General features: G+C 38.9%; 1 protein-coding gene across 1 annotated transcript in view; it reads left to right on the forward strand.

Annotated features, from left to right (window-relative positions):
- Nucleotides 1-6,876: 6,876 nt before the first annotated feature.
- Nucleotides 6,877-26,237, forward strand: part of KIF5B (kinesin family member 5B) — a 43,307-nt gene continuing 23,946 nt past the window's right edge. Inside the window, exons 1-7 of the mRNA XM_014851769.3 lie at nt 6,877-7,511; nt 14,304-14,391; nt 22,677-22,750; nt 23,707-23,811; nt 24,294-24,342; nt 24,918-24,973; nt 25,062-25,149. Coding sequence (XP_014707255.2) covers nt 7,386-7,511; nt 14,304-14,391; nt 22,677-22,750; nt 23,707-23,811; nt 24,294-24,342; nt 24,918-24,973; nt 25,062-25,149 — 586 coding nt within the window. The 5' untranslated portion in view covers nt 6,877-7,385. The remainder of the gene's footprint in view (nt 7,512-14,303; nt 14,392-22,676; nt 22,751-23,706; nt 23,812-24,293; nt 24,343-24,917; nt 24,974-25,061; nt 25,150-26,237) is intronic.

Raw genomic sequence — 26,237 nt, forward strand, 5'->3', positions numbered from 1 at the left:
GTCTGGTTCCCCAGGAGCATACCTATACCACTCATCGGTGCCCACACTGTGGCAGCAAACCAAATACAAAATAGAGGAGGTTTGCCATGGATGTTAGCTAAGGGCGAATCTTCCTCAGCAGAAAAGAAATTATTAAAACAAATAAAAGAGCAGTTGATGGAAGGGCACAGACTGACAGTTCTTACTATATTAAAAATCAAGTCTCTGCAGAAATCGACAATATAGAGACTTCCTAAGTGCCCTGCAACATTGGTGTAGTGGATGCTGTGATATGACACACAAACTCCCAAATCTCCAGTTTATGACTGAGGCTGATAAGGGTTCACAGTCTCCTTGGGAATTGCCCTCCACAGAAGGGAGCTGCCTTGCCTAAGATTATGCCCCTTCCGGAGAGGCAGCCAATATCCCATGACTAGCCCTTTGTCTCAGCTAGAACAACTCTGATGGGCCATCCCTGCTTCAGAGCTTTCCCATAAAATCAGTTGAGGCCTCTGTTGCAACTGTATCACAGCTCATCTTCCCTGCTTACTACTGCTTCCCTCACTCCCCTGCAGGTATTGCTGTTGAGAGCAGTCCCATTTAACCTCTTATGAGCCAATTTCTGCGTCAGAGACTTTTCCCCATCAAACCCAACCTAAGACATATGGCAAAATTCTTTTGTAGGATTAAAAAAAAAACATTTTTATGTCATTGGAGGTTATTGCTCTATTCATTTGGTTTGAACCAATGGACTGGTTGCAACAAAATTCCTGTGGATTGGTCTGCTTAATCCTAGGGGTATAGACTTGGCTGTATATATGTTACTTCTAAAAAGGAGTCTGAAAAAATTAAAAATTATAAAATATATACATGTCAGGTTTTTTAAAACTAGAATTAACAAGCTTGCCAAATCACAGTGAATATATGAATAAATAAGAGACTCTTCAGTTTCTACTTTCTCAACTATGTGCATTCTCCTTACAATATAATTGTCAATATTGGTTCCTTGCTGAATGAGAATGAAACCTTAGGTATTGAAGACATGACCAGTATGTACCTGGTCAAATCATGGTACCTATAGCCCAATGTTTGGCATACAAGAGGCAGATTTTGTGAAAGATTCTGACTGTCATCCCTGATATCAACTTGAAAATAGCAGGAAGTCTCCCCAAAATATCCATTTTTCTGTTCTCTCGTGGCACTAATTTTATAGCACCTATCCCTGTGACTTATACTTATTCTAACTCCCCATCAGACTAGGACTTCCTCAATGGGAAATTGCTCACATTTGTATTCCACCACCTCTCGGGCAGAACACAACAATTAATAGGCACTCACTGAATTCCAGTTTCAATCAGCATAGAAGGATTTATTAGCACTTATGAGATCCTGAGCAATGAGGTAAACACTGATGGAGAAAAGGAGCCAGAGTTACTGCCCTCAAGGAATTTATTATAATTCTTGAAATTATAACATACTTAAACAGCTAGACCATTTAATGTGGCCAATTAAATATGGCAGATTGAATATTCACATTTATTTTCGATCCCCCTGAATTCCACTAAAATAATAGTAAGGAAACACAAAAGTCCTAAAGAAAACTCGAAAGAAGATCATCAGCAAACAGGACTTCAGCAAAATGTTGGAAATGTGTCACTGCCTGAATAGCCTGGAGAAAGCTAAAACCAAGCTCGCAGGGCAGAAAACCAAGATGTAAGTCAATTCTCCATATAGACCACCAGAAAGCCTCAGGAACTGTAGACGCCAGGAGGCAGGGGGGCAGGGTAGAGCCGAAAATAGGAAGGTTTAGTTGAAAGTTTATACAGAGAGCTGTTAAAATGCAATGTCTCTCCCCCTAAAAAAGTGCCTCCTCCCCCAGCACAAGAAAGGAAGGGAGCTCACTCTGGAGAAGTTCAGCCACAGAAGCTGTGGAATCAGGGACAGTAAAAGGGTGAGCTGCCTTTCTGAAGACAGGGAGATAAAAGTCCACACGCATATATATAAAATAAACAACACAGAGTTGAAAATAAACCCGAGAGACTCTCCCAAAAGGGAAAACAAAAAATAAAAGAGATGGAAAATAGGGAATAAAAAGAGAAGTACAGATAAAAAGACACTAAGAGCTGCCTGGAAGAAAAATGAAAGTCACATACAAATGATCACAACTCAGAAGGAATCAAACTTCTTGACAACAACAACAGGACCTAGAAGACAGTGGACAAATATCTTCAAAATATCAAGAGGAACTTCACACTTCTGGTGGAGATTTGGAATGCATTAGCAGTAAACAACCAGGGAAGAGTGAGGCAATTATCAACTCCAGAAAAAACAAAAAGTTGTACAAGCTAGGCAATATAATTATAATGGCTGAGCTGCAAATAATAGTCACTTAGAACATAAACACTGTATATTAATTCAACTAAAAATAGTGATAAAATATATTGGGAAGATAAGAGGAAGAAAATGTGTGTGTCAATTTAGAGAAGGGTCAGTATGAAGGAGTTATAACTTCATTTAATAAGAATAAATAATGAATAAATCAAGAAGCAGTAGTAGAAGAATGTTATTTAGAAACATGGAGGTAAATACCAGAAGAAATAGTGGAAAGAGTTAAAGTGATTGCCCTGAAGAATAGAAATGAAGGTTGGAGTGGGTGGAGCAAGAATTTCTGTTTTTCACTATTGTGTAATTTTACTTTTAAACTATGAACATGTGTTATTTTGATAAAAATATTTTTTAAAATATGTTTTAAAGAATTAAACTACGGTATGAAGTAGAATGCAGGGGTCTTCTGTCTGACCTGTGAAATAGTTCTATGGTGAAAAACCATAGAAAGGTGCTGAAAAACCATTTGCAGAAGGTGGGACTTGAGGACAGATGGGTAGGATTTGGATGGACATAAGGGAGAGACATTCAGGGCAGGATCAGTAGGACCTTGAAATTAGCAAATTATAAAGAGGACTAGTGAAAATGCCAGTTGTCAGGAGTCAAGAAAGTAAGCTATAAAACAGTGGGAAAATTCTTTATACTTATATATATAAGAGTATATAAGGGGAAGTGAGATGATAGAAGGTCTTGGAATTTAAGTAGAGGAATTTGAACTTGTTTGAGCAAGAAAAAAGGAGTTGTAGCTTCTTGAGCAACAAAATGATGTAATACAGGCAATGTTTTAGGAACTCTAACCTGAAAATTGCATGCGAACTAGTGGGTACGGGAGGGAATTGTTTAATCTTTTTCACCATTATCCCCCCAGCACCTATCTCACAGCCAGTCTCATAGCTGGAGCTCAGCCCACATCTGCTGAATGATCAAATGGGAACGAGGCTGGAGCTGTTGCAATAATCCAGGAATGAAGCAGCAGAGCCTGGCCTAGAAAGGGGTGGTGGAAATGGAGAGGAACAGGTGTCTGTTGCACACATTTGAAAAGGAGAAATACTATAATTTCCTATTCTAAATGCCCATTTAAAAAAAATCACTTCATATTAAACATGGAATAAATTTTCTTATAATAATAATGTTATAAACAGTGGTTATGTTCTTAGACTCCCTCCAACTATTTATAATTACTCTAAAATATAGTCCAATCTAAGTACATCTATTCTACAAAAGTAATATTTTACAGGATTATTTTCAGGAGACAAATTTTAAGTTCCAAGTTGTAGGCTATTATTCCAGTTATCTATTGCTATGTAACAGATTTTCAGAATTAAGTAGCTCAAAACAATAATCATTTTATGACATCTCATGATTTTATGGGTCAGGAATTTGGGCAGGTCTCGGCTGGGTGATTCTTCTGCTTCAAGGGTGTCAATTGAGATTACTCACTGGTAAGCAACTGGTGGATGTGCTGGTCTGGACAGTTCAAGCTGGCTTCCCTCACAAGTCTGGTGCCTGGGTGGGGATGGCTGGAAGGCTGGCATTAGCTGGGACTATTGACTGGAGTACCTACATATACATGGCCTCTCCAGCATGGTGTGTGCAGGGCAGTTGGTCTTCTTATATGGTAGTTCAGAGCTCCCTGAGCTACTCCTGAACTACTGAGACCTACGTGGCTTCTTCCCACCTAGTCTCAGACAGCGTGCAGTGTCCCACTTCTGCAACATTATATTGGTTACAAGTGAGTCAACGGGCCAGCCAAGATTCAAGGAAAGAGGCTATACAATAGTGTGAATCCAGATAGGCACGGTTCATTGGAGGACCATCTTTGGTGGCTAACTTCCACAGTGGAGATTTAATGTTCTAAATCTGTATAGGTGCAAGTACCACTCACATTTTCATAAGAAAAATTCATGTTAATGAGTCTCAAACTGTACTCTCAAGGAAACCTGCTGTTTCACTGCTCATGTTGAATAATGGTGGTCTTTTCTTTATTTGGAAGAAAAACTGGGATTAAACAGCTTTTTTTTAAATCAATCTTTTGCTTCCTTATCAAAATATTTCTTAAACACTATTGCCTGATACCACTATTCCTCACTAGTGTTACAGGACAATTTTTAGAAATGTATTGATTTTCACATAGCATTTTTCACCCTCCTGGTCCTGTGCAGAGTCAGGCTGTTTGTGCTCCCTTGCCCAGGAGAAGTGTGTATGTCGGATCTGAAAGCAGAAGAGTCTGCAAACACTTCCTTTTCTGGATTTTGTTTTCATAAAGGCTGAGCTTCCAGAATCTGTTGTGCAGGAGGAAGGAAGAGGCAAGAGCTCAAAGGCAACAGAAGTGCCTTGAGCAGAAGAGGCTCCCAGAGCTTCACTCCTTGGCCATTCCATCCATCTCATTTCCCTCCTCACACCCATGAAATCTCCTGAGTCACCTCTTTGGAACCTATATTCCATGTAACAGAATTTGAAAATCACTGCTCTAGAACAATCATTCCTCAGATCTTCTGAGTTGGGGAACAAACGGGAATGGTGGAGTAGAAGTTGAGGAACTTCAGATGCAGACCATGTTTCTCTTCTGCATGTATAGGAGGTGAAGGAAACAGAGGAGTTACAGGTGACTGGAACTTTTTTAGCCTGGGAGTATGGAAGAATGCTAGTACTGGTCATCAAAACTGGAAAGCTGAGTAGTTGAATTAAGTATCGGCAGGCAGTAAAGGATAATTAATTTCATCTCTCGAATGCTAAATTTGAGGTTAAGGTTGAGCATCCTAAACAAAATGGCCTATAAGCAGCTGGAGAGATGGGAATGTCACACAGGTGAAAAGGTCAGGGTTGTAGATAACAGATTGCAGCAACTGTTGAAGTGAACTCAGAAAGAAAAGAGCAGAGGGCTGAGGACAGAACCTTCATGAGATCCTGCTGCAAAGGTTGAAAACTGTGGCCCATCTGCCACAACAACCTCCTTTGAGTGACCACTGCTTTCAAAAACTTTATTCTCTAAAATCATACTCTATTAGAAACTGCTGTTTGAAATTATATCAGTAAGAATAAAACATACCACTCTCGCTTGGAGGATCTAAGACCAAGAGAAACAGCCTCGATTGATTTCAAAACCAGGTGTAGAGCTTTGGAAAAGGGGTTTCTGAAGACTACATTCCACAACTATCTCAACTTTGTAGTTTCCAAGGAAGCAGGATCTTGGGTCCACTTGTAGTTCAGCCCTGATATCACAGATCTGCTTTATCTGGAACTTATCAAAACACAGCTTCATTCAAATTTTACCTAAATTCCACACACTTCCCCCAAAGCCCAGTAACAACTTCATCTTTTCCTTTGGCGAGACATCCCGTGGTTCCTCTGGTGTGAGCTCTCCCTCACTGCAGTGGATCCATAAACCTGAATTTGTTGGACTATGGATTCATTTCTGGAGGTATTAGGATGATTTCGTGAGGAGAGAGGGCACTGAAGGTTTTCATAGTTCAATCCTTCATTTTACAAACAAAAATTGGGGACCAGAGGAAGGGTTCCTGTCTTTGCAGTTCTCCTTCCACAGCACATCAGAGCCACTTCCACGTGAAGAGCCTTTATGGTATCCGTGTTCTGAAAATTGGAGGCGAAATCAGCTGTGGAGTGGGTTTCCTTAGACGTGTAATCCACAAAGTTATCCAGGCCTTTTAAGACCATCTTTACACTACAGGCCAGTCATTCCTACAGTGTGGGGACTGACAGTTCCATACGTTTATTTATTCCCAGGGAAGTGGGACCCCCGATTCACCGAGGGCCTTCTCCCATCTCCTCCTACTCTTGGATGTTTCTTCAGCTACCTACTTCATTCCTTAGGAGAAATCCCCTTTTTCTTTCCCCTTCCTATCTATCCAACCCACTCTCTCAGGATAGAGCAACCACTTAACCAGAGTCATGCCCCACCCCTCATTCAAATCCTTTTTCTGGCAAAGCGCTCTAAAACGGTGGGCTAGGAATCAATTTTTTTTTTTAAGATTTTATCTTATTTTTAAAGATTTTATTTTTCCTTTTTCTCCCAAAGTCCACCCCCCCCGCAACATACTTGTGTATTTTTAGTTGTGGGTCCTCCTAGTTGTGGCATGTGGGACGCCCCTCAGCGTGGCCTGATGAGCAACGCCATGTCCGCCCCCAGGATTCGAACCGGTGAAACACTGGGCCGCCAAAGCGGAGGACACGAAGTTAACCACTCGGCCACCCGGCGGCCCCAGGAATCAATTTTACGTCCAGACCGACTAGAAACCAAACCCTTCCTTATAGGATTGCAGTATTTTATTTAAACAAACTACAACATAAAATAGTTATAACGAATCCCTCGCGTCTAAAGAAAAAGATGCTAAGCTCGTCTGCCCCAGCTCTGGGGAATTCTTCGGCGGGCAGGGCGGGTGGAGCAAAGCGCCAGCCCAGTGACCGGCCGGTAACTCTCAAATCCGAGACCCCGGCGGCGAGCGGCGGCGGCGCGCGCGCGGATTGGTCGCCGGGGCGCGCGGATTGGTCGCCGGGGCGCCCGGATTGGTCGCTGGGGCTCCCGGCCTGTGCGCCTGCGCCTTGCTTCGCCGCACCGCCCATCCCACCGTGCCGTCGCCCCTCCGCGGCCTCAGGAGTGATCGGGCGGCAGCCGCGAGCGGACGGCCGGGCGGGCGGACTGGGGGCCCGGCGTGCTCTCTGAGGAAGAGGGAGGGGGCCGTTTCCCCGGCCTCCAGAAGCCCCCGAACCCCCGCAGCGTGCCCAGCCGGCGAGGGAGAGGCCGCGGAGCCCCTGACGCCCCGCCCGGGGCCGCCGCCATGGCTGCCATGATGGATCGGAAGTGAGCCTCAGGGCGACGGCTGCCGGCGCCGGCGCTCCGAGTCCGGGTTCCGCTGCCGCTCCCGCCGGGGGAACGCGCCACGCGGCGCACCAACTTCTCCTATCTCGGCCTTCGCGAGCCCAGACCCTCAGCTCGGGCCCGCTGCCTCCAAGGCTGAGCGGCGGGGAGTGGCTCCCGGCCTCCGGCCCCGGTAGCAAGGAAGATGGCGGACCCGGCCGAGTGCAACATCAAAGTGATGTGTCGCTTCAGACCTCTCAACGAGTCTGAGGTGAACCGCGGCGATAAGTACGTCGCCAAGTTTCAGGGAGAAGACACGGTCATGATCGCGGTGAGTGACCCGAGCCGTCCCGCTCCTCGGGCCTGGCGGGGCCTGGCGTTCGGGGAAGTGGCAGGCGCGGGCGGAGGGAGCGGAGGGGCCGCAGAGCCCGGGGAGTTGGCCGGCGCCGGTTGCCCCCACCCCGGGCCTCCGCGCCGGCAGCCGCCGGGGACACGCCCCGCCTGGGCGCTGAGGGACTGTGGGGAGCGAGCCGGGCGCGCGCGTTTGCCGGGCGCGGGTGTCGGCGCGCCTGCTGGCGCGGGTGCGGGCGGTGGCTGGCCGCGCCCCGCGTCTGCCGGTCGTGAAGTGGGCAAGGGTCAAGTTCAGCCCGGAGCCTGGAGCTCCGAGACCAGCCAGCCCTCCGGCGCCCTCGACAGTCAGGAGCTCGGTTTATAGAGCCGGCGCTGCGTGCCGAGCTGTGTTGTTCCCCGCGGGAGGGGGAAGAACGGCCAGACCACTGCGAATACCCTGCACCCCCGAGGTGTGCCCACCGCCATTCGAGTGATGAAGGCAGTTTCATGTCACCAGTTGAAAGTGACTAATCGACGACTGTAGAAAGAAATCGTGAGTTTTCTTTTAAAATCTGAGTGATCAGTGTTGTCTGATCTTCCAGCAAATCTAGCTAATTCAGTTTGAGTCAAGTGTGTGCCTAGGGAGGAGTGATAACTTTTTGTGTGTACATCAAAGTGTGGTAAAAGCAAGCTTTTAAAAAAAGATAAAATTTGACCAGTAAACTAGATTTGTTGTTAGTATTAGATTTCTACTTCTACAGTTAAGATCTGTCTTGAAGAAGGTTGATTTTGGTAATCCCAGGCGTGGTGCCATATTGTCCCTTCGTAATACAGAACGTAACAACCGGAGTTGGCTGGATCGTGGTCAGGAAGACCAGCATGTAAGGTTGATTTTTTTGAAGTCTGAGCTCTGGTATTGAGAGATCTCTGAAAAGAGCATCCCCAGTTCAAGGAGATTGCAATGGACAGTAAGAAACTGCATACAGAACAGGGAACAGTGACTAAAACGTAAGTTCATCTTTCTTGGTAGATGCCATGTGGCAGAACTTTTTTCTACATTGCTTTCACGGTTAAAAAAAATTTAATGTTTTTTTCTCTCATGGCATTCCACGTTTAGCGTATTGTTTGTGGAGAGTTTAATTCGGAAATAGGACAGAGGGGTCACAGGAGATGGGACATTGATGATTAAAAGTATTGATGTCTGAGATAGGTGAAAGTTCTTTAGAGTTTTTATGTGAAAGTTTCCAAAGCTCAGCTTTAGAAAATGAATGTCACGGCGTCAGAGTTGCTCTGTCGGCTTTTGGCAAACAAGTCGTTAGGTTACTAACAACTGTGAGCTCCTCCTGTGAAGACTGTCAGGCTGGTTCTTTGTTAACAAGTCCGCAAAAACTCTGGCTATAAATGACATCACAGTGAGGCCAAGAAGTTAAGCACAGAGGCAGTCCTTTCTCTTTAGGATGACATGCTTTACGTGAATCAGAGGAAGCTTGCAAGGCCTGCGTTGTTAGTGGGCAAACTAGAGGCTGCCAGTATCTCACCACGTTTCTCTGATTACTCGACCTCAACAGTGGTTGACACATCAAAGCTATTTTCCTTTTAGATTTGTATCAGGAATATCATATTTCTTCAGACTTGTATGTATGTATTTACACATCTATAAGTATCACTAAGATTCATTTGTTGGAATGCTAGAATTTAGAATTCGCAAAATGCATAAAGATTAGGTTAGAAAGCAACCTTCTGATGCAGCCCAAATATGACATATAATATGAGGAAAGAGTCAAATGAAGAGGAATAGTTACCACAGGAAGCACACATTTATTCTAGGTTGTTTCCTTTGGATAAAGTTGTTGTAAGTTCGTTATATAAGTTTCTTTAGTAATATAAATAAATTGAAATGATAATATTAGAAATAATGGATAGGTAGTTGAGTTGTGAGTCAGTAATGCACAGTTAGTTGGCCGTTAGGTAAACTGATAAACATTTTAGTCTGGTTTTTTAAAAAAGTATAAAAGCAAAAGTACAGCTGAGTAACATAGCATTAAAAAATGTAAGGCAACATGTTTAGTTCATTATTTGCAGGAGCTAATCTTTTGCATATAGTAAGTCTCATTCATTTTTTTAAATGAACTATTTTATTATTATAAAAGGTTTGGGAATTTATAAGGGCAGCTCAGAGGAGTAAAATTAGAAAGTCTCTAGGTAAAATTGTCTGTTGGTTTGTTTTGTTCGTTTTACTGGATCCTGATTGTGATTCAAAATAGTTTAAGAAGGAATTGCTGCAATGCAGCATTTAAAATTAAATTATTTTAAACATTATTTAAAAACAGTGTTCTGGTTAAATCAAAATTTGAAGAATAAGTTTTAGTTTATAATGTTACCAAATTATAAGTATAATCAGTGCTCATGTAGAAAATAACTTAAGCATTCTGGTTTTCATCTAAGTTCAGTTTCCAGTATTTTGTCCAAACTTGTTTCTTGTTATGCATGTAACGGGATTTTAATATAATGCGACTCCTCTGTGTTTTGTAGTTAGATTTTTTTTGAAATTATGTTCTTGGTGAAGTGCTATGAATAATCACATGTTGCATGAAATAAATGAATTATTTTCTTAAAACCTTTAGGTGATGCAGGTAGAATCTATTTGCTTTAAATAAGAGAAGTTTTTATCCTCAAGAAAGAGGGGACAAAGGAAACACCTTATGCAGTTCAAGTGAGCCTGCTGAAAACATCGGGGAAAATATCAATAGAAAAAATTACTCCTGTATCTATCTATGCGTCATAAAAGTGGAACATGCACTTTTACATCATTAGGTATCTTTACTAATGATTGTTCCTCATATGGTGTGCTGTAGAGGCTGCCAGGACCAAAAACAGGCTGTTGGAGTTCATTGAAATTAGAGGAGAATAAATTTAATTAGATCATCTTACCTAGTTCCTTGCCTACAGCACAACATGATGTCCCTTTTCAAGTGAATGATGATTTGGTGTTTGATCCTGATTTCCTTAACAGTGATATTGAAAGAGAAGGAGCCATCATCACAGACCTTTACAATTGTGGAATGTTAGCCCACAATCAGTGTCAAACTAAGGAAAATTTAATATGATATAATCCCACGTGATCTGAAGATCACTATTCAGAATTCCAGAGAAAGGCATATCCCTGCCAGAAGGGTATCCTTCATAACCAAATTTGGTGTTCAGCCTGGTCTGTGCAAACTCCAACAGGAACCACTTCACTTAAGAAATCTAAGATATGGTTGCAGTTCAGATAAACTTATTCTTATTTGGTTTTGTCCTCTTAAAGTCTAAGTTAGATGTGAATGCATCTTGTGACTTGGAGTATCCCTGAATTTTCATAGAAATAAAGGCTACATAATGTACATTTCAAGGCCAGGTTTTTAAAGAACCAAGGTCTTAAAATATAGATATCCAGATATTGTTTTCCTTTGTTTAATTTATTTGACAGATTATTAGTTACGAGATGTGCCTTAATTATAGACCATTAGAAATAGTCTTTATGTTTTAGAAGTCTTGTTTTCATCCCAGAAAGCCAGGGTCGGTTAGTAACTTTATGGCTAGATCTCTAATCTAAACATTTGCCTTATTTAATAAAGTTATAATTTAGTTTCGGGATTAAGACAGTTTTGTCAACTTAATGCTAAGCACTTAATTTTTTATTTAACGGTGATGTAACACCTTTAAAAAATCACTCAATACCTGCTTGATTATTCTTATTTTTGCCTGTTCATATTCTTATTTTAGTAAGGTTGTAGTGGTGGTTTGTGTATCTGCTGTGGAGTGGTGCTAGAGTGAACAGCTGCATAAAGTACTTTTGAGGCAGGCTTGATTATTGCCCATTATTTTTGGCTTATCTCTTTCTGAATGGTTTATGAGCATTGTTTTTTATTGATGTGAAAATGGAGATATGACTTAAAGCTCAGTAGTCTATGTTCTTTCTACTCTTTAAATGTTTAAGAAAATTTTATTATTTGGCTCATTTTGGATGGATACAGTTGTACTCATACTTTTACTTATTTTCTATTGATTAACTTGTTTCTTGCAAGCAAAATTAGAATTAATCAGTTTAATTGTTGTTTTCATACTATTTTTTTACACATCTGTTATTAAACATATATTTTGGCTAACTGCAATCTCTTCTTGACTGTTTACCAGGTTGTGAGTTCTTTAACGCTAGAGGCTATCTCCATTTCAGTTGGTTATCGTTACTTGATCACTTATATTAGATCCTAGTATACATCTTAGCTTAGTACTCAAGACTTTCCCAGCTTTATTTTCTATTCTTTGAACTCTACAGTCTCTGTTAGTTAAGTATAATTTCTAAAATTGTACTTTTTTTTTACTCATTTACAATATCTAATACTTTGTAAGTGCTAAATATATGTTTGCTGGATAAATAAAGAGGGAAAATTAACTTTCTTTTTGCATAGAAAAAATATTAGCATGATTTATGTCTGGGTGGTTATTCTTCTTTTGATTGTATTTGTTTTTAGAATTGTTTATGATGAACACATCTTGTACAATCAGTGAAAGAATGGACTGTCTTTTTTTAGCCACACCTGTAGTGTTAAATATTAATGTGTCAATAGCATCTTAGCAAAAGGACACTTTTATGTATGTTATAGCCAAAGAATAATTAGATATTGAGACACCAAAGTGAGGTCATCTTAGTATATCCTTCAGGAATGTGCTCAGCTGCAGAAGGAAAACAGACAACTAATAGCAATTTAAATAAATAAGAGGTTATTTTTTCATATAAAAAGTCTGGAGATGAGCCTTTATATTGCTATTACTTACTAACTCGTTATCGTCTGTCATTCTTAGTTAGGACTTTTCATCATCATATTTGTCATGTTTGCAAGACGGGTGCTACAGCTCCAGGCATTCATTCCCCAAAGGAGAAGGGCAGCTTCAGCTGAGATGGTCCTTTTTATCAGGAAAACAAAACCCTTCTCTGAGACCTCCCAGCAGACCATCACTTACTTGCTAGTATCCAGAACTGGGTCATGTGGCCACTAGTTGCAAGGAGACTAGGCTTAGCAGGTGGTTAGCTTTCCGAACTATCTAGTGGTCCGTGGCAAGGGGAAGGGGAATTGGGAATGGCTTTGGATAGCCCTTTGAGAGTGTCGGCTTCATTCTTACTGTCGTTCCAAGCTTTGGGAAGGGGATTATGGCATATAGCTTCTAAAAAGATCTTTTTTAGCCGAAAGCTAGGAAGTGTTTCTATAATGTAAAGGATTTTTTTTCTGGAGTCATGATTGTTTTGTATTTTAGAGCCCAGCTTCCTTCCTTTCCTTTAGAAGAGACTAGAGAGCAGGGAGACACTTAATTTTAAATACCCAGAACCCCCTTGCCCCTCTCTCTCATCTTTACATGCCCACTTTCTCTCTTAGATTACGAGATTATTCCTGTAAGCATGTAAACTTACTCCGGTCTTGCCCATCTTTAAAAAATACCTCCCTTAGAGTGACAGCCAGATTTCTGCTCTGCTTGGTTACCTCCCATTCTTTTTTCAACACATTCCAATCTGACCTTTGTCATTGGATATTTTTCAGTTTTGCCTTGACCTTACAGCTATATTTGGCACAGTCACTCCCTCCTCAAAAATTCTTCTTTGATTTGCATGCATGCTATACTCTATAATGTCTATAGTGATTTTTTTTTTTTTTATTTTGCACCTCTGGGCTCCTTCTCAAACTACATCAGCAGTTCCTTAAATGCATCCCCAAGGGTGGAGGCCCAAAATACTTTCAGGGGTCCCACAAAGTGAAAACTATTTTCAAAATAACACTAAGATGTTATTTGTCTTTTTCACTGTGTTGACATTTGCATTTGATCTTTGCTCCTTATACTTCAAACTTAACTTCCTTCTATTTCTTGAATGCTACAAGCTCCTTTCTGTCTTAGGATCTTTAATCATCCTATTCCCAATGCCTAGACTACTTCCCACACTCACCCTCCCTCATGACTAATACTGAAGAGAACGACAGTGGGCTAGGTGCTACTTATTCTTCAGATCTTAAACATCTCTTCTCCAGAGTATCTCCCTGACATTCTTCTGCCTCTCCCCAGACTCAGGTTCTCCTGTTAAGTGCTCTCATAGCACCCTGTTCTATGAGAATTCGAAGTCAAAATTCGAGTCACTTAATTGTTTGTCTGATGTCTGACCTGCTATTACTTATGTTCCACTAAAGTCGAGAGTAAATTTCTCTTGGTCATTCTATCATGGTGTCTGGCAAAATAGGCATCCCATAAATATTTGCTGATTGAATTAATGATTGAAAAGCTGTTGGAATAAACTGAAAAGCTGAATGGAGTGATGGAAGGAGCCCTCAACTGAAAGGAGATTTGGGTTCTAATTTTAATTTTGTCGTTAACGACTTTTGTACCTTTCAAAGACTGTTAGTTTCCTTATCTGCAAAGTGCTGTTAGTATTGAAAATAGTCTCAAGACCTGCCAGAGTAGATGCTCATTAAATAAAAACTCACTGAGCAAAACTTGAGGGCCTAGTATAGTAGTGCTAGTTACTGTGCCAGGCCCTGGAGCTGCATCAGAGACTAAAACAGACATTCTTGGTTTTGTGGAGTTTATTCTAGTGGATTTGTACTTGGTGATCCCTAAGATCTTTTCCACAAAGATTCTATGACATGAAGTGATGTGTAGTAGGTATCCTATTTTGAAGGTTAAATATCTGATGACATCTTTAAAGGAGCTTAAAAATATTCATTCACCTTTAATTTGTGTAGTTGAAACTTCTGTTTCTGTTTTTCAGTCCAAGCCTTATGCATTTGATCGGGTGTTCCAGTCAAATACATCTCAAGAGCAAGTGTATAATGACTGTGCAAAGAAGATTGTTAAAGGTAAATATACGTAGCCTGCTGAGTTGTCCCAGCAATAAGTAAAATTTTGTTTATGCTCTTTCCCATTTACCCAACATCTTATTTTTCATTTTAATGCTCCTTCTTAGTTAATTGCGGAAGAAAGTTTAAATAATAAAAAGGTAAATACCATTAGTGAACATACTATTGCTCAAATTCCATGATCTAGTTTATATACAGTACCTAGTGAAGGGTATTATAAAAATTATAGTGTTACATGCTTCTTGGAAAATGCATTTCTATTAGATATTCCCTGGAGAGTTTCTAAGGTGGCAATTCTAGAAATACAACAGCATGAGAATGAAGACAAAATGGCTAGACAGGTTTTTAAACGGTAGTAGAAAATGGCAGTCTATCATTCTTCCATTCCATTGTTATTCCTTCCCCAAAGACTTATCTTGTAGTCAACAGAGAAACCCTTGAGGAATTTAACAGGGGTTGCCAAGGGTGAGAAAAGTATGTATATCCCAGTTAATACTATTAACTTATTCTAGGATTTTTTTTTTTTTTTTAAGATTTTATTTTTTTCCTTTTTCTCCCCAAAGCCCCCTGGTACATAGTTGTATATTCTTCGTTGTGGGTCCTTCTAGTTGTGGCATGTGGGACGCTGCCTCAGCGTGGTTTGATGAGCAGTGCCATGTCCGCGCCCAGGATTCGAACCAACGAAACACTGGGCCACCTGCAGCGGAGCACACGAACTTAACCACTGGGCAACGGGGCCAGCCCCATTCTAGGATATTTTTCATTTTATATTTTCTAAAACCATAGACTCCTAGAGCTGCGAGGGTATTAAGTGATTTTCTGCACTTCCAGTTACTACAGAAATCTCTTTTATCAAAGGGATCTTATAGTTAAATAGCCATTACTTTATGGTGCTTTATTCTGTTTTTTGACAGATCTAATTTTTAAAATGTGCTTCTTAGATTAAGGCCGTATCTGTCTTTATGCAGCACCAGAGTAGAGGGGTTGGGATTCAGTATAAAAGTGGATAGGTTAAGATTAAGGAGCACAGATAGTTCATCCAGTAACAGGAGAAAAGATAGAGTTTATGGATAGAAGTAGGTCTGTAGGTGTGATGAAGGGAAAATGTAGATGTTCTCTTCATATTAATTCATTTTGTCTGTGATTTGGGGAGCACAGTCATGAGAGTGAAGCTGGAGTGGAGGTTCTAGGAATAGATATGAAGTCATTCAGCAATAGAAGTGAATGGATTAGGGAAATGGGGCAGTATTGCCAGGTGGCATTAAGGGCTCACTTGAGGTTAGCTGCCAGAAGAGTTGAATTTTACCCAGGTGGGGTTTTGCCAGACGAGTACAAAAGAGGGAAAGAAGGGCAAGAGAATTGAGGATGTAGTCAAGAGAGTAAGAGAGTGATGATAATGGTCAGTCATGGAATGGTGGGTGAGGGGAAGGAGGACATGGGGGCTTGGAGGTGGGTTTGAGGGACAGTGAAAAAAGGTGTAAGATTAGTATGATATACTCTGAGTGGACTCAAAAGTTTGTTGGCATTAGGGTACTAGAAGGCGTAATGGGAGGTGGATACTTGAAATTGAGATTAGAGAGGCAGTACAGTTAGTAATGAAAAGGTCTAGAGTATGACCATGGAGTTGGCATCTGAGGAGTAAAGGACAAGTTCATGGAGAAAATTAGGTCAAGGATCTGAGAGGCAGGGTGTTTTAGTGGGATCATCTACATGGACATTGAAACCACCAAGAATTAGAACAGGAATGGTATTGGTGAGAGACAGTGGACTGGATGCTGAAATCTTCATAAAATGAGGGAGAATTAACTTGTGATTCTGTAAATGATTGCAACAAAGAGGAATAGGCAGTGTCATGTTTTTTGTAAGCATCAAATCATTTTCCAAAGGGTCTGTCCATCGTGAAACACAGTTATATTACATTCTTTGATTGTAACGTACTTTTGTTATCAGTACAGCCTAAGATTACGTTAGCATTTTTAATAATATAAAGTTAATTGATTCATGAACTCATGGGCAATTTAAATATACAGATCTTTTTCACATCTGCTGTAGCTAACATTAAACCCCAATCCATACTTGAATATTGAAGTTTTTAAATTTTTAAAGCAAGCCTTTAAAATGCAAATTCCATATTGTTGATTTTAGCTCTAGATCATATTTTGAGTTTTGATTTTATATTTATCTTACTAGGGATCTAAGTTGGCTATCAGCATATTTGATAAGTCTGTTGTGTCAAGAACATTGAAGGTTTTGTTTTAAAGATCTTTATTTAAAGACATCGAAGTTTGAAAAATATTACTCTAAATCATTTATAAAATGCTTCAAGGGCCATGGTCCTTCGCCTGATCTTTTAAAAGCCGAATAAGATTGTTGGTAATTAATGAAATTGCACTGGGCGTTCAACCAACTTCAGATTCTCTTACCTATATAGTTGTGTAGTTCTTAGCTTGTCAGCATCATCCATATGATGAAACTTGGATCCTTTTATGAAATCTTGGTGCATGACTGTGGTATTTCCCCAAAGTATCAGTTGAGTGACCCTCTCCGAACAGGAAATGAGGTTAGTTCAACGATAGCTTTTCCTTAGTGAAATTTTGATATACTTGTCTGTAGTTCCAGGAATCTATCATTTTTCCCTTTTAGAAAATAAATATAACATTTACAAGTTAGTCATCTTCTGTTACCTTTGTTCTCTATGGCTTTTTGTTTCGTGAGGAAGATTGTCCCTGAGCTAACATCCATGCCAATCTTCCTCTACTTTTGTATGTGGGATGCTTCTACAGCATAGCCCGAGATCTGAACCTGCCAACTGTGGGCTGCCAAAGCGGAGTGTACAAACTTAACCACTATGCCACCAGGCCAGCCCCTTTGTGTGGCTTTTACAACTTACCTATGGTAGCTGTGGGATTTTTATCCATGAAATATAATTCTCTTAGAACTAGAAACTTGGGCTTATTTAAAACCATTCTTTGGCTGTCCTACCCACCTCAACCTTAAAGTCTCTCTTGTCAGTGTTTATTCTGTTGTTCCGTTCTAAGGATAATGTTGAAGAAGATGGTAATAAAATAGGAATACCTCTGTCTTACATCATCTGTTAACAGTGTATCATTTTTCTAGGCAATGCAGGTCTACTCATTCATTATTCTTTCTCTGAATATTTTAAAAGCTCTTTTTAAGGCCTTAGTTTTTGTTTTGTTTTTGTAAGACTTAACTTATCCTAAGCTTTTACCTTTCTCATGCTTTTCCACTGATTTTTATCTCTTGTACATCCTTGGTTATATAGTCTTTTAATAATAGATTCATACCTCCCTGTCTCAGACCTCTTTGAAATCTATTGTCCTGAAGTCCAGGTTTCTACTACCTTTTGTTCTGTTTTATTACTGTTTACAGTTCTAAGGTGACGTCATTCTCTTCCTCCAATTTCCCTCCTTTTCTCAAAATTTTGGTCGCTTTTACTTCACCAGCAAATTCCTGCTTTACTGTTGGGAACCAGGTTCTGAATAGCAGTTTCGTTCTTTGCCATATGGTTAAGAGCACAGGCTTTGGAGTCACACAAACCTAGATTGGATTCTAGGCCCTGACACTTTCTAGCTATTTGACTTTAGCAAGTTACCCAACCTTTCTAAGTCTCCGTTTTCGTTTCTGCAAAATATGGGTACTGTGAGGATTCAAAAATATGATTATGAAGAGAAATACTTCACCCAGGGCGTGGTAGAAAGTAAGCACACAACAGGTATCAGGTGCTATTTGTTTCCTCTATTTTCTTAGAGAATTATTTTCTTAATGTAATCAGTCATAATTGTACTTTGGATAACTTCTAGCCTAAGATATTTTTACTCTACAAAATTAGACTCCAAGCAGTTGTTACAGTAGAAGCTTTCTCTCACTGTCTCTTTCCTGCTTCTATGCCAGCTTTGTGGTTTATGTTAGAAAAATATCACCTGACTATGATGTCGTCCTTTTATCTCACACAGATGCTGTCTACCATTTTGGAGGAGCTTGGATGTAGTAGTTAATGGGTCTGGTCCTGGGCAAGGATGTGAACGTGGGAGAGTTACCAGTAGAGACATAGATTTAAGGAGAGAGATGAGGTGGGAATAGGTGCCTGGTGTGGTGTGAGAACAGGAAACCAATTAAATACATGGCAGATTGGACTTTAGACAGTCATTGGCAAACAGATCTGGGGGAAGACCGTGGTTAGAAAAACTGTTGGGAGGCAACAGTCAGCAAAATGATGGGCCAGCTGGTATTTCTTCTGCGATGTGGATTTGATGAGCAAGCTGCCAGGAATGACCTGAAGGCAGCTAGTACTCTCTGGGCCCTTGACAGTCCACTGAGGTTGCATTGCTTTATAAATTTCTATACAACTGCATAACTTTATTATATATAGGGGCTGTTACCTTTCCCTTTTTATAGATGCATTAGATAGATTTTTTTCTTTTGAACAAGATTTACCCACCTGTATTCTCTCTTGAATTCTGAATCTGAGTAATATATGCAAGTTTGTTTCCCCTGTATTAAGTAATTGTTATATATTCAATACTTCCTTTATGCCAGGCATCAGACCAGGCCTTCATAGATCTCTGTTTCCCACCCTGGCTTCCTGACCTGGACTGTCTGCCATGGTATCCACCTCTAACTTTTTCAGATGTAGCCTGCCATATATTTTAGTTCTTGGTTTTCTTGAGAATATAGTATAGTGGTTAAGAGCATGTCTTTGGACCCAAGACTGTCTTAGGTTTGCATCCCAGCTCCATCTTATTATTTTACCCTGTCCCTGCCTCGGTTTCCACATCTGTAAAAAAGGAACTAAAAAAGTGTCTTGTGTAGGGTTTTGTGAGGATTAAATACTTTAATATATGAAAAGTTATTAGAGCCTGGGACATTGTATGCTCTCAGATGTTAACAATAATAATTTTATATGATGTCTTCTAATTCTCAGTCTTCCCCTAAGCAGACGTTTTGCCGAAGTTCAGAGAGATTAAGTGACTTTCAGAAGGTGTTGTGCAGTTGTCTCACGTATTAAATATGTTTTTCTTGTTTACAAAGTGGGGCAGAAGTAATATTTATCCATAGTTGTTCACCTCCGTTTCTCACAAGAACAGCAAAAGTATATTTAAAAAGGAGATGCTGTGTGTTAGTGATCGTAGCAAGCATTTGAGTACCTCCTAGGGACCGGGCACTATGCTAGGAGTTAACACAGTCCTGGCCTCAAGGAGTTTACAGACTGTTAAGGAAGGCAGACAAGTAAATTGACTATTGCAATACAAGTGATAAGTATTATGATTAGCTGCAGATGCTATAAGAACACACAGGTGGGACTGTTACTCAGATTCATTTGAAAGTGGGTTGTGGAGTTGGGTTGGAGGAAGAAGAAAAGCCTGAGTTAGTCTCTAAGGATGCACAGAGTAGGAAGGAGAGGGAGGGATGCCTACCAGGCAGAGAAAAGACACATGGGCTAGGGCATGACCCCCTGAGAGTACTGTTGCGTACATACTTTATGGTATGACTGAAATTGAGCCATATGAAATTGTCAGATTTGATCATTTTTACCAACCTATACAGCAGCGTAAGACGAAAGGTAGTGGGAGATGGAGCTGAAAAAGCAAACAAGAGCCAGGTTGAAAAGTGCCTAATTTTGTCTGATTATGGATGTGTGCTCTCTAGGATTTTCAAATAGATGAGTATTATTTGTATTTTTTTATAAGTTTGTACTTAAAGTATATGCATTTCGTTATATATTAATTTTACCTCAGAAATAAAACTGTGAAAGACCGAATTCTAGTTAAGGGTATATGCATGGTGAAGTATTTAGGTGGAAGTCTGCAGTTTACTTCGAAATGCATTAAAAAAACAAGATGAATAGGGGCAGGCTCGGTGGCGCAGTGGTTAAGTTCGCACAGTCCTTTTGGCGGCCCGGGGTTCGCCGGTTCAGATCCCAGGTGTGGACATGGCACTCCTTGGCAAAACCCATGCTGTGGTAGGCATCCCACATATAAAGTAGAGGAAGATGGGCATGGATGGATGTTAGCTCAGGGCCAGTCTTCTCAGCAAAAAGAGGAGGACTGGCAGTAGTTAGCTCAGGGCTAATCTTCCTCAAAAAAAAAGAAAAAAGATAAATAGATACATAATTAAAGCAAACACTAAAATGATCAAATGTTAATGGTAGAATCTTGGTAGTGGTTATAGGAGTGTTCACTGTAAAATTCATTCAGTTTTTCTGTATGTTTAGATTTTTTAGTAATAAAACGGGGGTTAAATCACTATAGAAGGCAAAGTCAGGAATGGATTTGAAGGTAGGCAAGAAGGGATTATTTTTCTAAATGGTTAAATTTTCTTATTTTAGTGATAAACTTGATGTATCTAGAAATCACCTAATCAGTCGCTCTTATCTCCCCTGCACCCATAGTGGGTGCTCAGTAAATATTTGAATGTTGGATATTCCATAATCTCTGTAAACATAGGAGATTTTTAAAGTTATGCTTGAAATCCCAAATACAAATGTGTTGCTTACATTTATTAACCTGGGAGCCTTTGTATAATATAGTTTCACATAACACAGATGTACTCTGATATCATATAGATATATGCTGCTAATAGGATCTTGGGAAAGTTGCATGTTCATTCACCTACAAATGTTTTTTAAGTACCTATTGTGCTGGTTGCTGTAGATAAGGGGATCATATCATGAATGGACCTTTTATAGATTTAACAAAAATTTGGAATTTATGCTTAGGTTTTGTGTGATTGATCCAAAGATCTTAAACAGGGTATGATGTAGACATTCTGAGAACGATTATATATACAGGAGGTGAATTGGAAACCTCTAGAGCTTTTTTCTCTAGATGATTTCTTCAGCATTGCTGACAGAAGTACTGTAATCCCATCTATTTTAAATGTGATTCTTGAAATTATTTTGCTTCCCTTCTTATAAAACTGAAAAGATTTTAAAGGAAAGTTTCAAATGTTCGAGTCTGTTAAAATCTTCCCAGGGAAGTAAGTACTGATGCCTTCTTTTCATGTTAATAAATGTTTATGTAGGAAATCTGTTATCTAGTTAGTTGTGCCCAAAGTTGAGATTGTTCTTGCTTTTCTTTTCTTTTTTAAAGATTGGCACCTGAGCTAACATTTGTTGCCAATCTTTTTTTTCCTTCTTCTCCCCAAAGTCCCCCTAGTACATAGTTGTAGGGCCTTCTGGTTGTGCTGTGTGGGACGCCACCTCAGCATGGCCTGATGAGCATGGCCAGGTCCGCACCCAGGATCCAAACCAGTGAAACTCTGGGCCACTGAAGTGGAGGGCACAGACTTAACCACTCGGCCACAGGGCTGGTCCCCTTTTCTTTTTTTTTTTAAATCATCAATTAAAAAAACAAAGATTGCTTGCTTGCTAATTTACCTTCCACTGTTACCGTCTGCTCTTGCCAGTAGAGGCTTCTCTTTTTACTGAGGTTTCCTCTAGAATGGAATGTAATTTCGTAGTACCTTTCTTGTTAGCAAAAGCAAAACAGAACGGAGCCCCTGAAAGATGGCAGTCAAGTCACCTTCTCATTAACTCACATTCCCTTTTTTCCCCTTCAGCCTAGTACAGGAAGATACTTAAATGTTAATGGTTGTTCTTGTGGTACACAAAGGGCTAAAAAAGATATTTTTTAATTTCACAGGAACTTTCTGATGATTGATTTTATGGTAGGACTGGGCTTGTTACATTGTGTGTAGGGAGGAAGGATGGGTTTGTGAGGTTTAACCATGAGTTAACCGCAAATCAGTAGTCCTGTTTCTAAAAGCTAATTTGTATGTATATGTAAATTAGCAGAGCATTTTTTTCTTTTAGATCACATAAAGCTTTGTAATACAGATGTAATGTTGTTTGAGATGTACATTGACATAAGAGATGATTATAGGCTATGGAATTTAAAATTTGTTTGCTATTAATCACAGAAAATAATCTGGGCTGGAAGGAAAGTAATTGCTTAGATGGACCATCACTAAGAAAACTACTATTAAATATAGTCTTATTTATTTCCTTTACTATCTTTATAAATCTTTTATGTACCAAACTTTGGTTTTGATGGAATCTTTCATATTAGTGTAAAGAAAATCTAAATCTTCCTCACCATTCTTCCTGCAAATATTTATGCAAATTTGATTATGCATGGATAAGAAACAGGGTTAATGTGTGTGTGAATTTTTTTAGTGTTTTCTAACATTCTTAAGTAATTTCTTATGAATCTTGCTTGAGGAAAAAAAAATCCCCTGAAATATAAAATCCCTTATTTTCTCAATAGACGTACTTGAGGGATACAATGGAACAATATTTGCATATGGACAGACATCTTCTGGGAAGACACACACAATGGAGGTAACATTTTATAATCTGTACTTGGAGGTGATTTGGAGTACAGACAGTACATTCATTCATTATTTGTGAAATTATTTTACCGTGCTTAAACATCTTTGTTTATTCTTTGTTTCTCTTATACGACTAATATACAGGTAACGTTGGAATCTTAATTAGTTCTTGAATTTGAATAGTGAAATTATATCTAGCTTTGTTTTATCAGTTAGCATAACCACAAAATTATGAATATTTTAGAATTAAATAGAAATTTTCTGTCACTTTATAATAATGATAAATTTTGAAATTTTGATTGTTTATATTTTCACTTCTATTCAGAGCAGTTAAAATTTTCTCCTCCTTTCCCTGAAACTCCCCCCACCCCCACCTTACCTGCCACTCTTCTCTGGTAAGACTGTCTGCCCAATTATCGGTGCCACTGTTAATAATAGATGTTGACCTGATCAAGCTTTGCTTCTGGAAAACAGCCTCTGATCGTCTGCCACTGCTACAGAGCATCTGCTTTTACCGTTTATCTGAGCGTACTATCTAAAGTAATGCTATTTTAGTGTAACTCACGTTACTCATGTTCATAAAGTCGTAGAGAAAGGACATTCCTACCATTTCTGTGAATTTGACTTCAAGTAGAAGGAATAATTCAGGTGTATATGGAAGGAAGCCAAAGCATTTTCCTAGAATGTTTCATTTACAAGCGTGAATAATCTAAATCTAATGATTAAATAAAAAGCTAAGATCAGTTCGTAACCCATGTGGTGGACATAGACTATTTATGTGTAACTTAACAAAATATGTAATAGTTGAATTGGGTTTTCTAGATATTTGTAGAGCCATTTTCTCCCCAAAATGGCAGTAATTAGAATTCCCATCTTCTATTGATTGTAAATTGTAGATTAAAAGTTTTGAATTTTAATTCGTACTTTCTAGTTTGTTTAAGAAGTCTAATTTTGTTTTCTCTTTAGGGTAAACTTCATGATCCAGAAGGCATGGGTATTATTCCAAGAATTGTGCAAGATATTTTTAATTATATTTACTCCATGGATGAAAATTTGGAATTTCATATTAAGGTAAAATCTTTGGGGAAAGATTATATTTCATTCTACATCTAGGATAAATTTTGTTCCAAAACATAATAAATGTTAAGTTCCTTTTAAAAAATATTTTTAAATATTTTCAAAATTATTTTATGGACAAATATAGTGAAAAGATCATTAGAGTTAGTAAACATGGATTCTTCATCTGCCATTAGTTGACCTTAAACGTAAAATAAAGGAGTTTGTTTTAGTGTGGAATTCATTTAGTGTGGAACTCAAAGGTTCTTGCTACTTTAATTAATTCATTTTAGGTGAATATATTTGTAGTGAAAATTGCTTTTTAGTTATGTAAGCTAATTTAGGACTTCCCATTAGAATATGAGCTATGGCTGTGTTGTTGGTAACTCTGACCCCCTGGCAGTTGGACCCCAATAAATATTTACTGAATAAGTGAATAAATTATTTTATAATTTTAATTGGTTGAGCTTTTTTCCTTTTGTTTCTTTGTCTTTTAGGTTTCATATTTTGAAATTTATTTGGATAAGATAAGGGACCTCTTAGATGGTAAGTTAAATTCTTGCTCTTTGATTGTTTTAGAATATCACATTACTTTTTTTAGTAGTGGATGTGAGACCATTTCTTGGTAAACTATATGAAATTGACTTGAATTATAGGAAACAGACATTTAAAATTTTTTCTTTTAAAGTTTTAGTTGAATGCCTTTTGACATATAGAATAATTATTATTTAAAGCACATATTTATGAGTCCTCTTAAATAGTAATTTAGAGCATTGGACTGGAATTAGAGAGCTTGACTCCTGAGTTCTAGTCTTCTCTCAGCTGTCAATTAGATATATATTGTCCTTGGGCATTGAACCACTCTGGCTTAATGTTCTTATTTCCAAATGTTGGTGATAGAAGTTGGACTGGACCTAAAATTCTGTATTGCTTCATTGTTTTGTCTTTAAATCTCCTACTGTTTTTACAGGGTCTTACTTTAATAGTGATGTTTTCATATTTTTAAAGTTGGCCTGTTATTAGGCTGCTCAGGAAAGGAAACAATCAATTGAATTAGCTATGTCACAGCCAGTGTTAGAGTTTAGGAAAATAATACTAATTTATTTATTTTTCTTTTTCAGTTTCAAAGACCAACCTTTCAGTTCATGAAGATAAAAATCGAGTTCCCTATGTAAAGGTACTTAAAATGTAGAATGATTGTTTAGAAAAGCCCTCTAGTAAAATTTTTTAATAAAATATCCATACTTAAAAAAATTATTTTACAGGGATGCACAGAGCGTTTTGTATGTAGTCCAGATGAAGTTATGGATACCATAGATGAAGGAAAATCTAACAGACATGTAGCAGTTACAAGTAAGTAGAATATTTTTTAACGCTAGTTTAAGTTACAAAACTGCCTTAAAATATCTTTATCAAGTTGATTAATTCTAAGACTTTCCTTTGTAAAATAATGCTTTAGAGATTATTAGTAAGGCAAAAAAATCTGGCAACTGTTATTGAATTCTCTACCTTTTCAAGTCCTGTTTAAATCACTTTTTCCTGTTTGTTCACCTAGCGTTCCTCAAATTACGCCTTCTCCTCTATCTCCCCGAAGCAGGAGCCTTATTTCCAGCTGTAATGATCTTGCCTAAACCATGCAGTAATTTTGAAGTAATCTTCCTGCTTAAAGTCATCCCCCATCACATATATTTAAAATGAACTTTCATGACTTCCCTGTTCTTATGCAGTAAAGGTGAAACCACATACTGTGGCACATGTGGCCCTCACTTATATGTCTCTGCACATGCGGGGTGTTAGCTTTTGCAGCACGTACTTTGTTATCTCGGCACCACCATCTGCTTTTACCTACCCAGTATTCCAGGCATTCTGAATGACTGTTTTTCTGAACATTCCAGTCTTCATTTACTAGTTCATTGTGATCCTCTCTCTGGAAGGACATTAACTAATGACTTCCACCATTATTTCCAACCACTTGTCCATCTTTTAGTCTCAGCACATATATTTTCTGATTATCTTAGACGAATTAACCTCTCAGTGAAAATACAAACATATGTCGTATGCCACCCCAGGAAGATACAAGTATCTGGCTTAGAATACCTAAGAGAAGAAATTCACTGTAATGGTTAAAAGACCAGAAAATAAGCCAGATTTCGAAGTCCACCCTCTCGATTTACCAGTTGTCTGACTTGAGCAAATTATTTAACTTCTCTTTGCCTCAGTTCTCCCCATTTATAAAGTGGATGTAATCATAGCAGGTATTTTTGTTAGAATTTAATGAGTTAATGTATGTTAAAGTGTATAAGTTTTGTTCTTGTTAAAAATAGCCATCTTCCATAATTGAGTTGAAAGTAGGGGCAGTGTCGTGTGTGTGTGTGTTAGCACATAGCAAAGTTCTCTTGTGCATAGTATAACAAATATTTGTTAAATAAATGAAGGAATAC

Source organism: Equus asinus, chromosome 29 (assembly GCF_041296235.1).
Source record: "Equus asinus isolate D_3611 breed Donkey chromosome 29, EquAss-T2T_v2, whole genome shotgun sequence".
Lineage (NCBI taxonomy): Eukaryota > Metazoa > Chordata > Mammalia > Perissodactyla > Equidae > Equus > Equus asinus.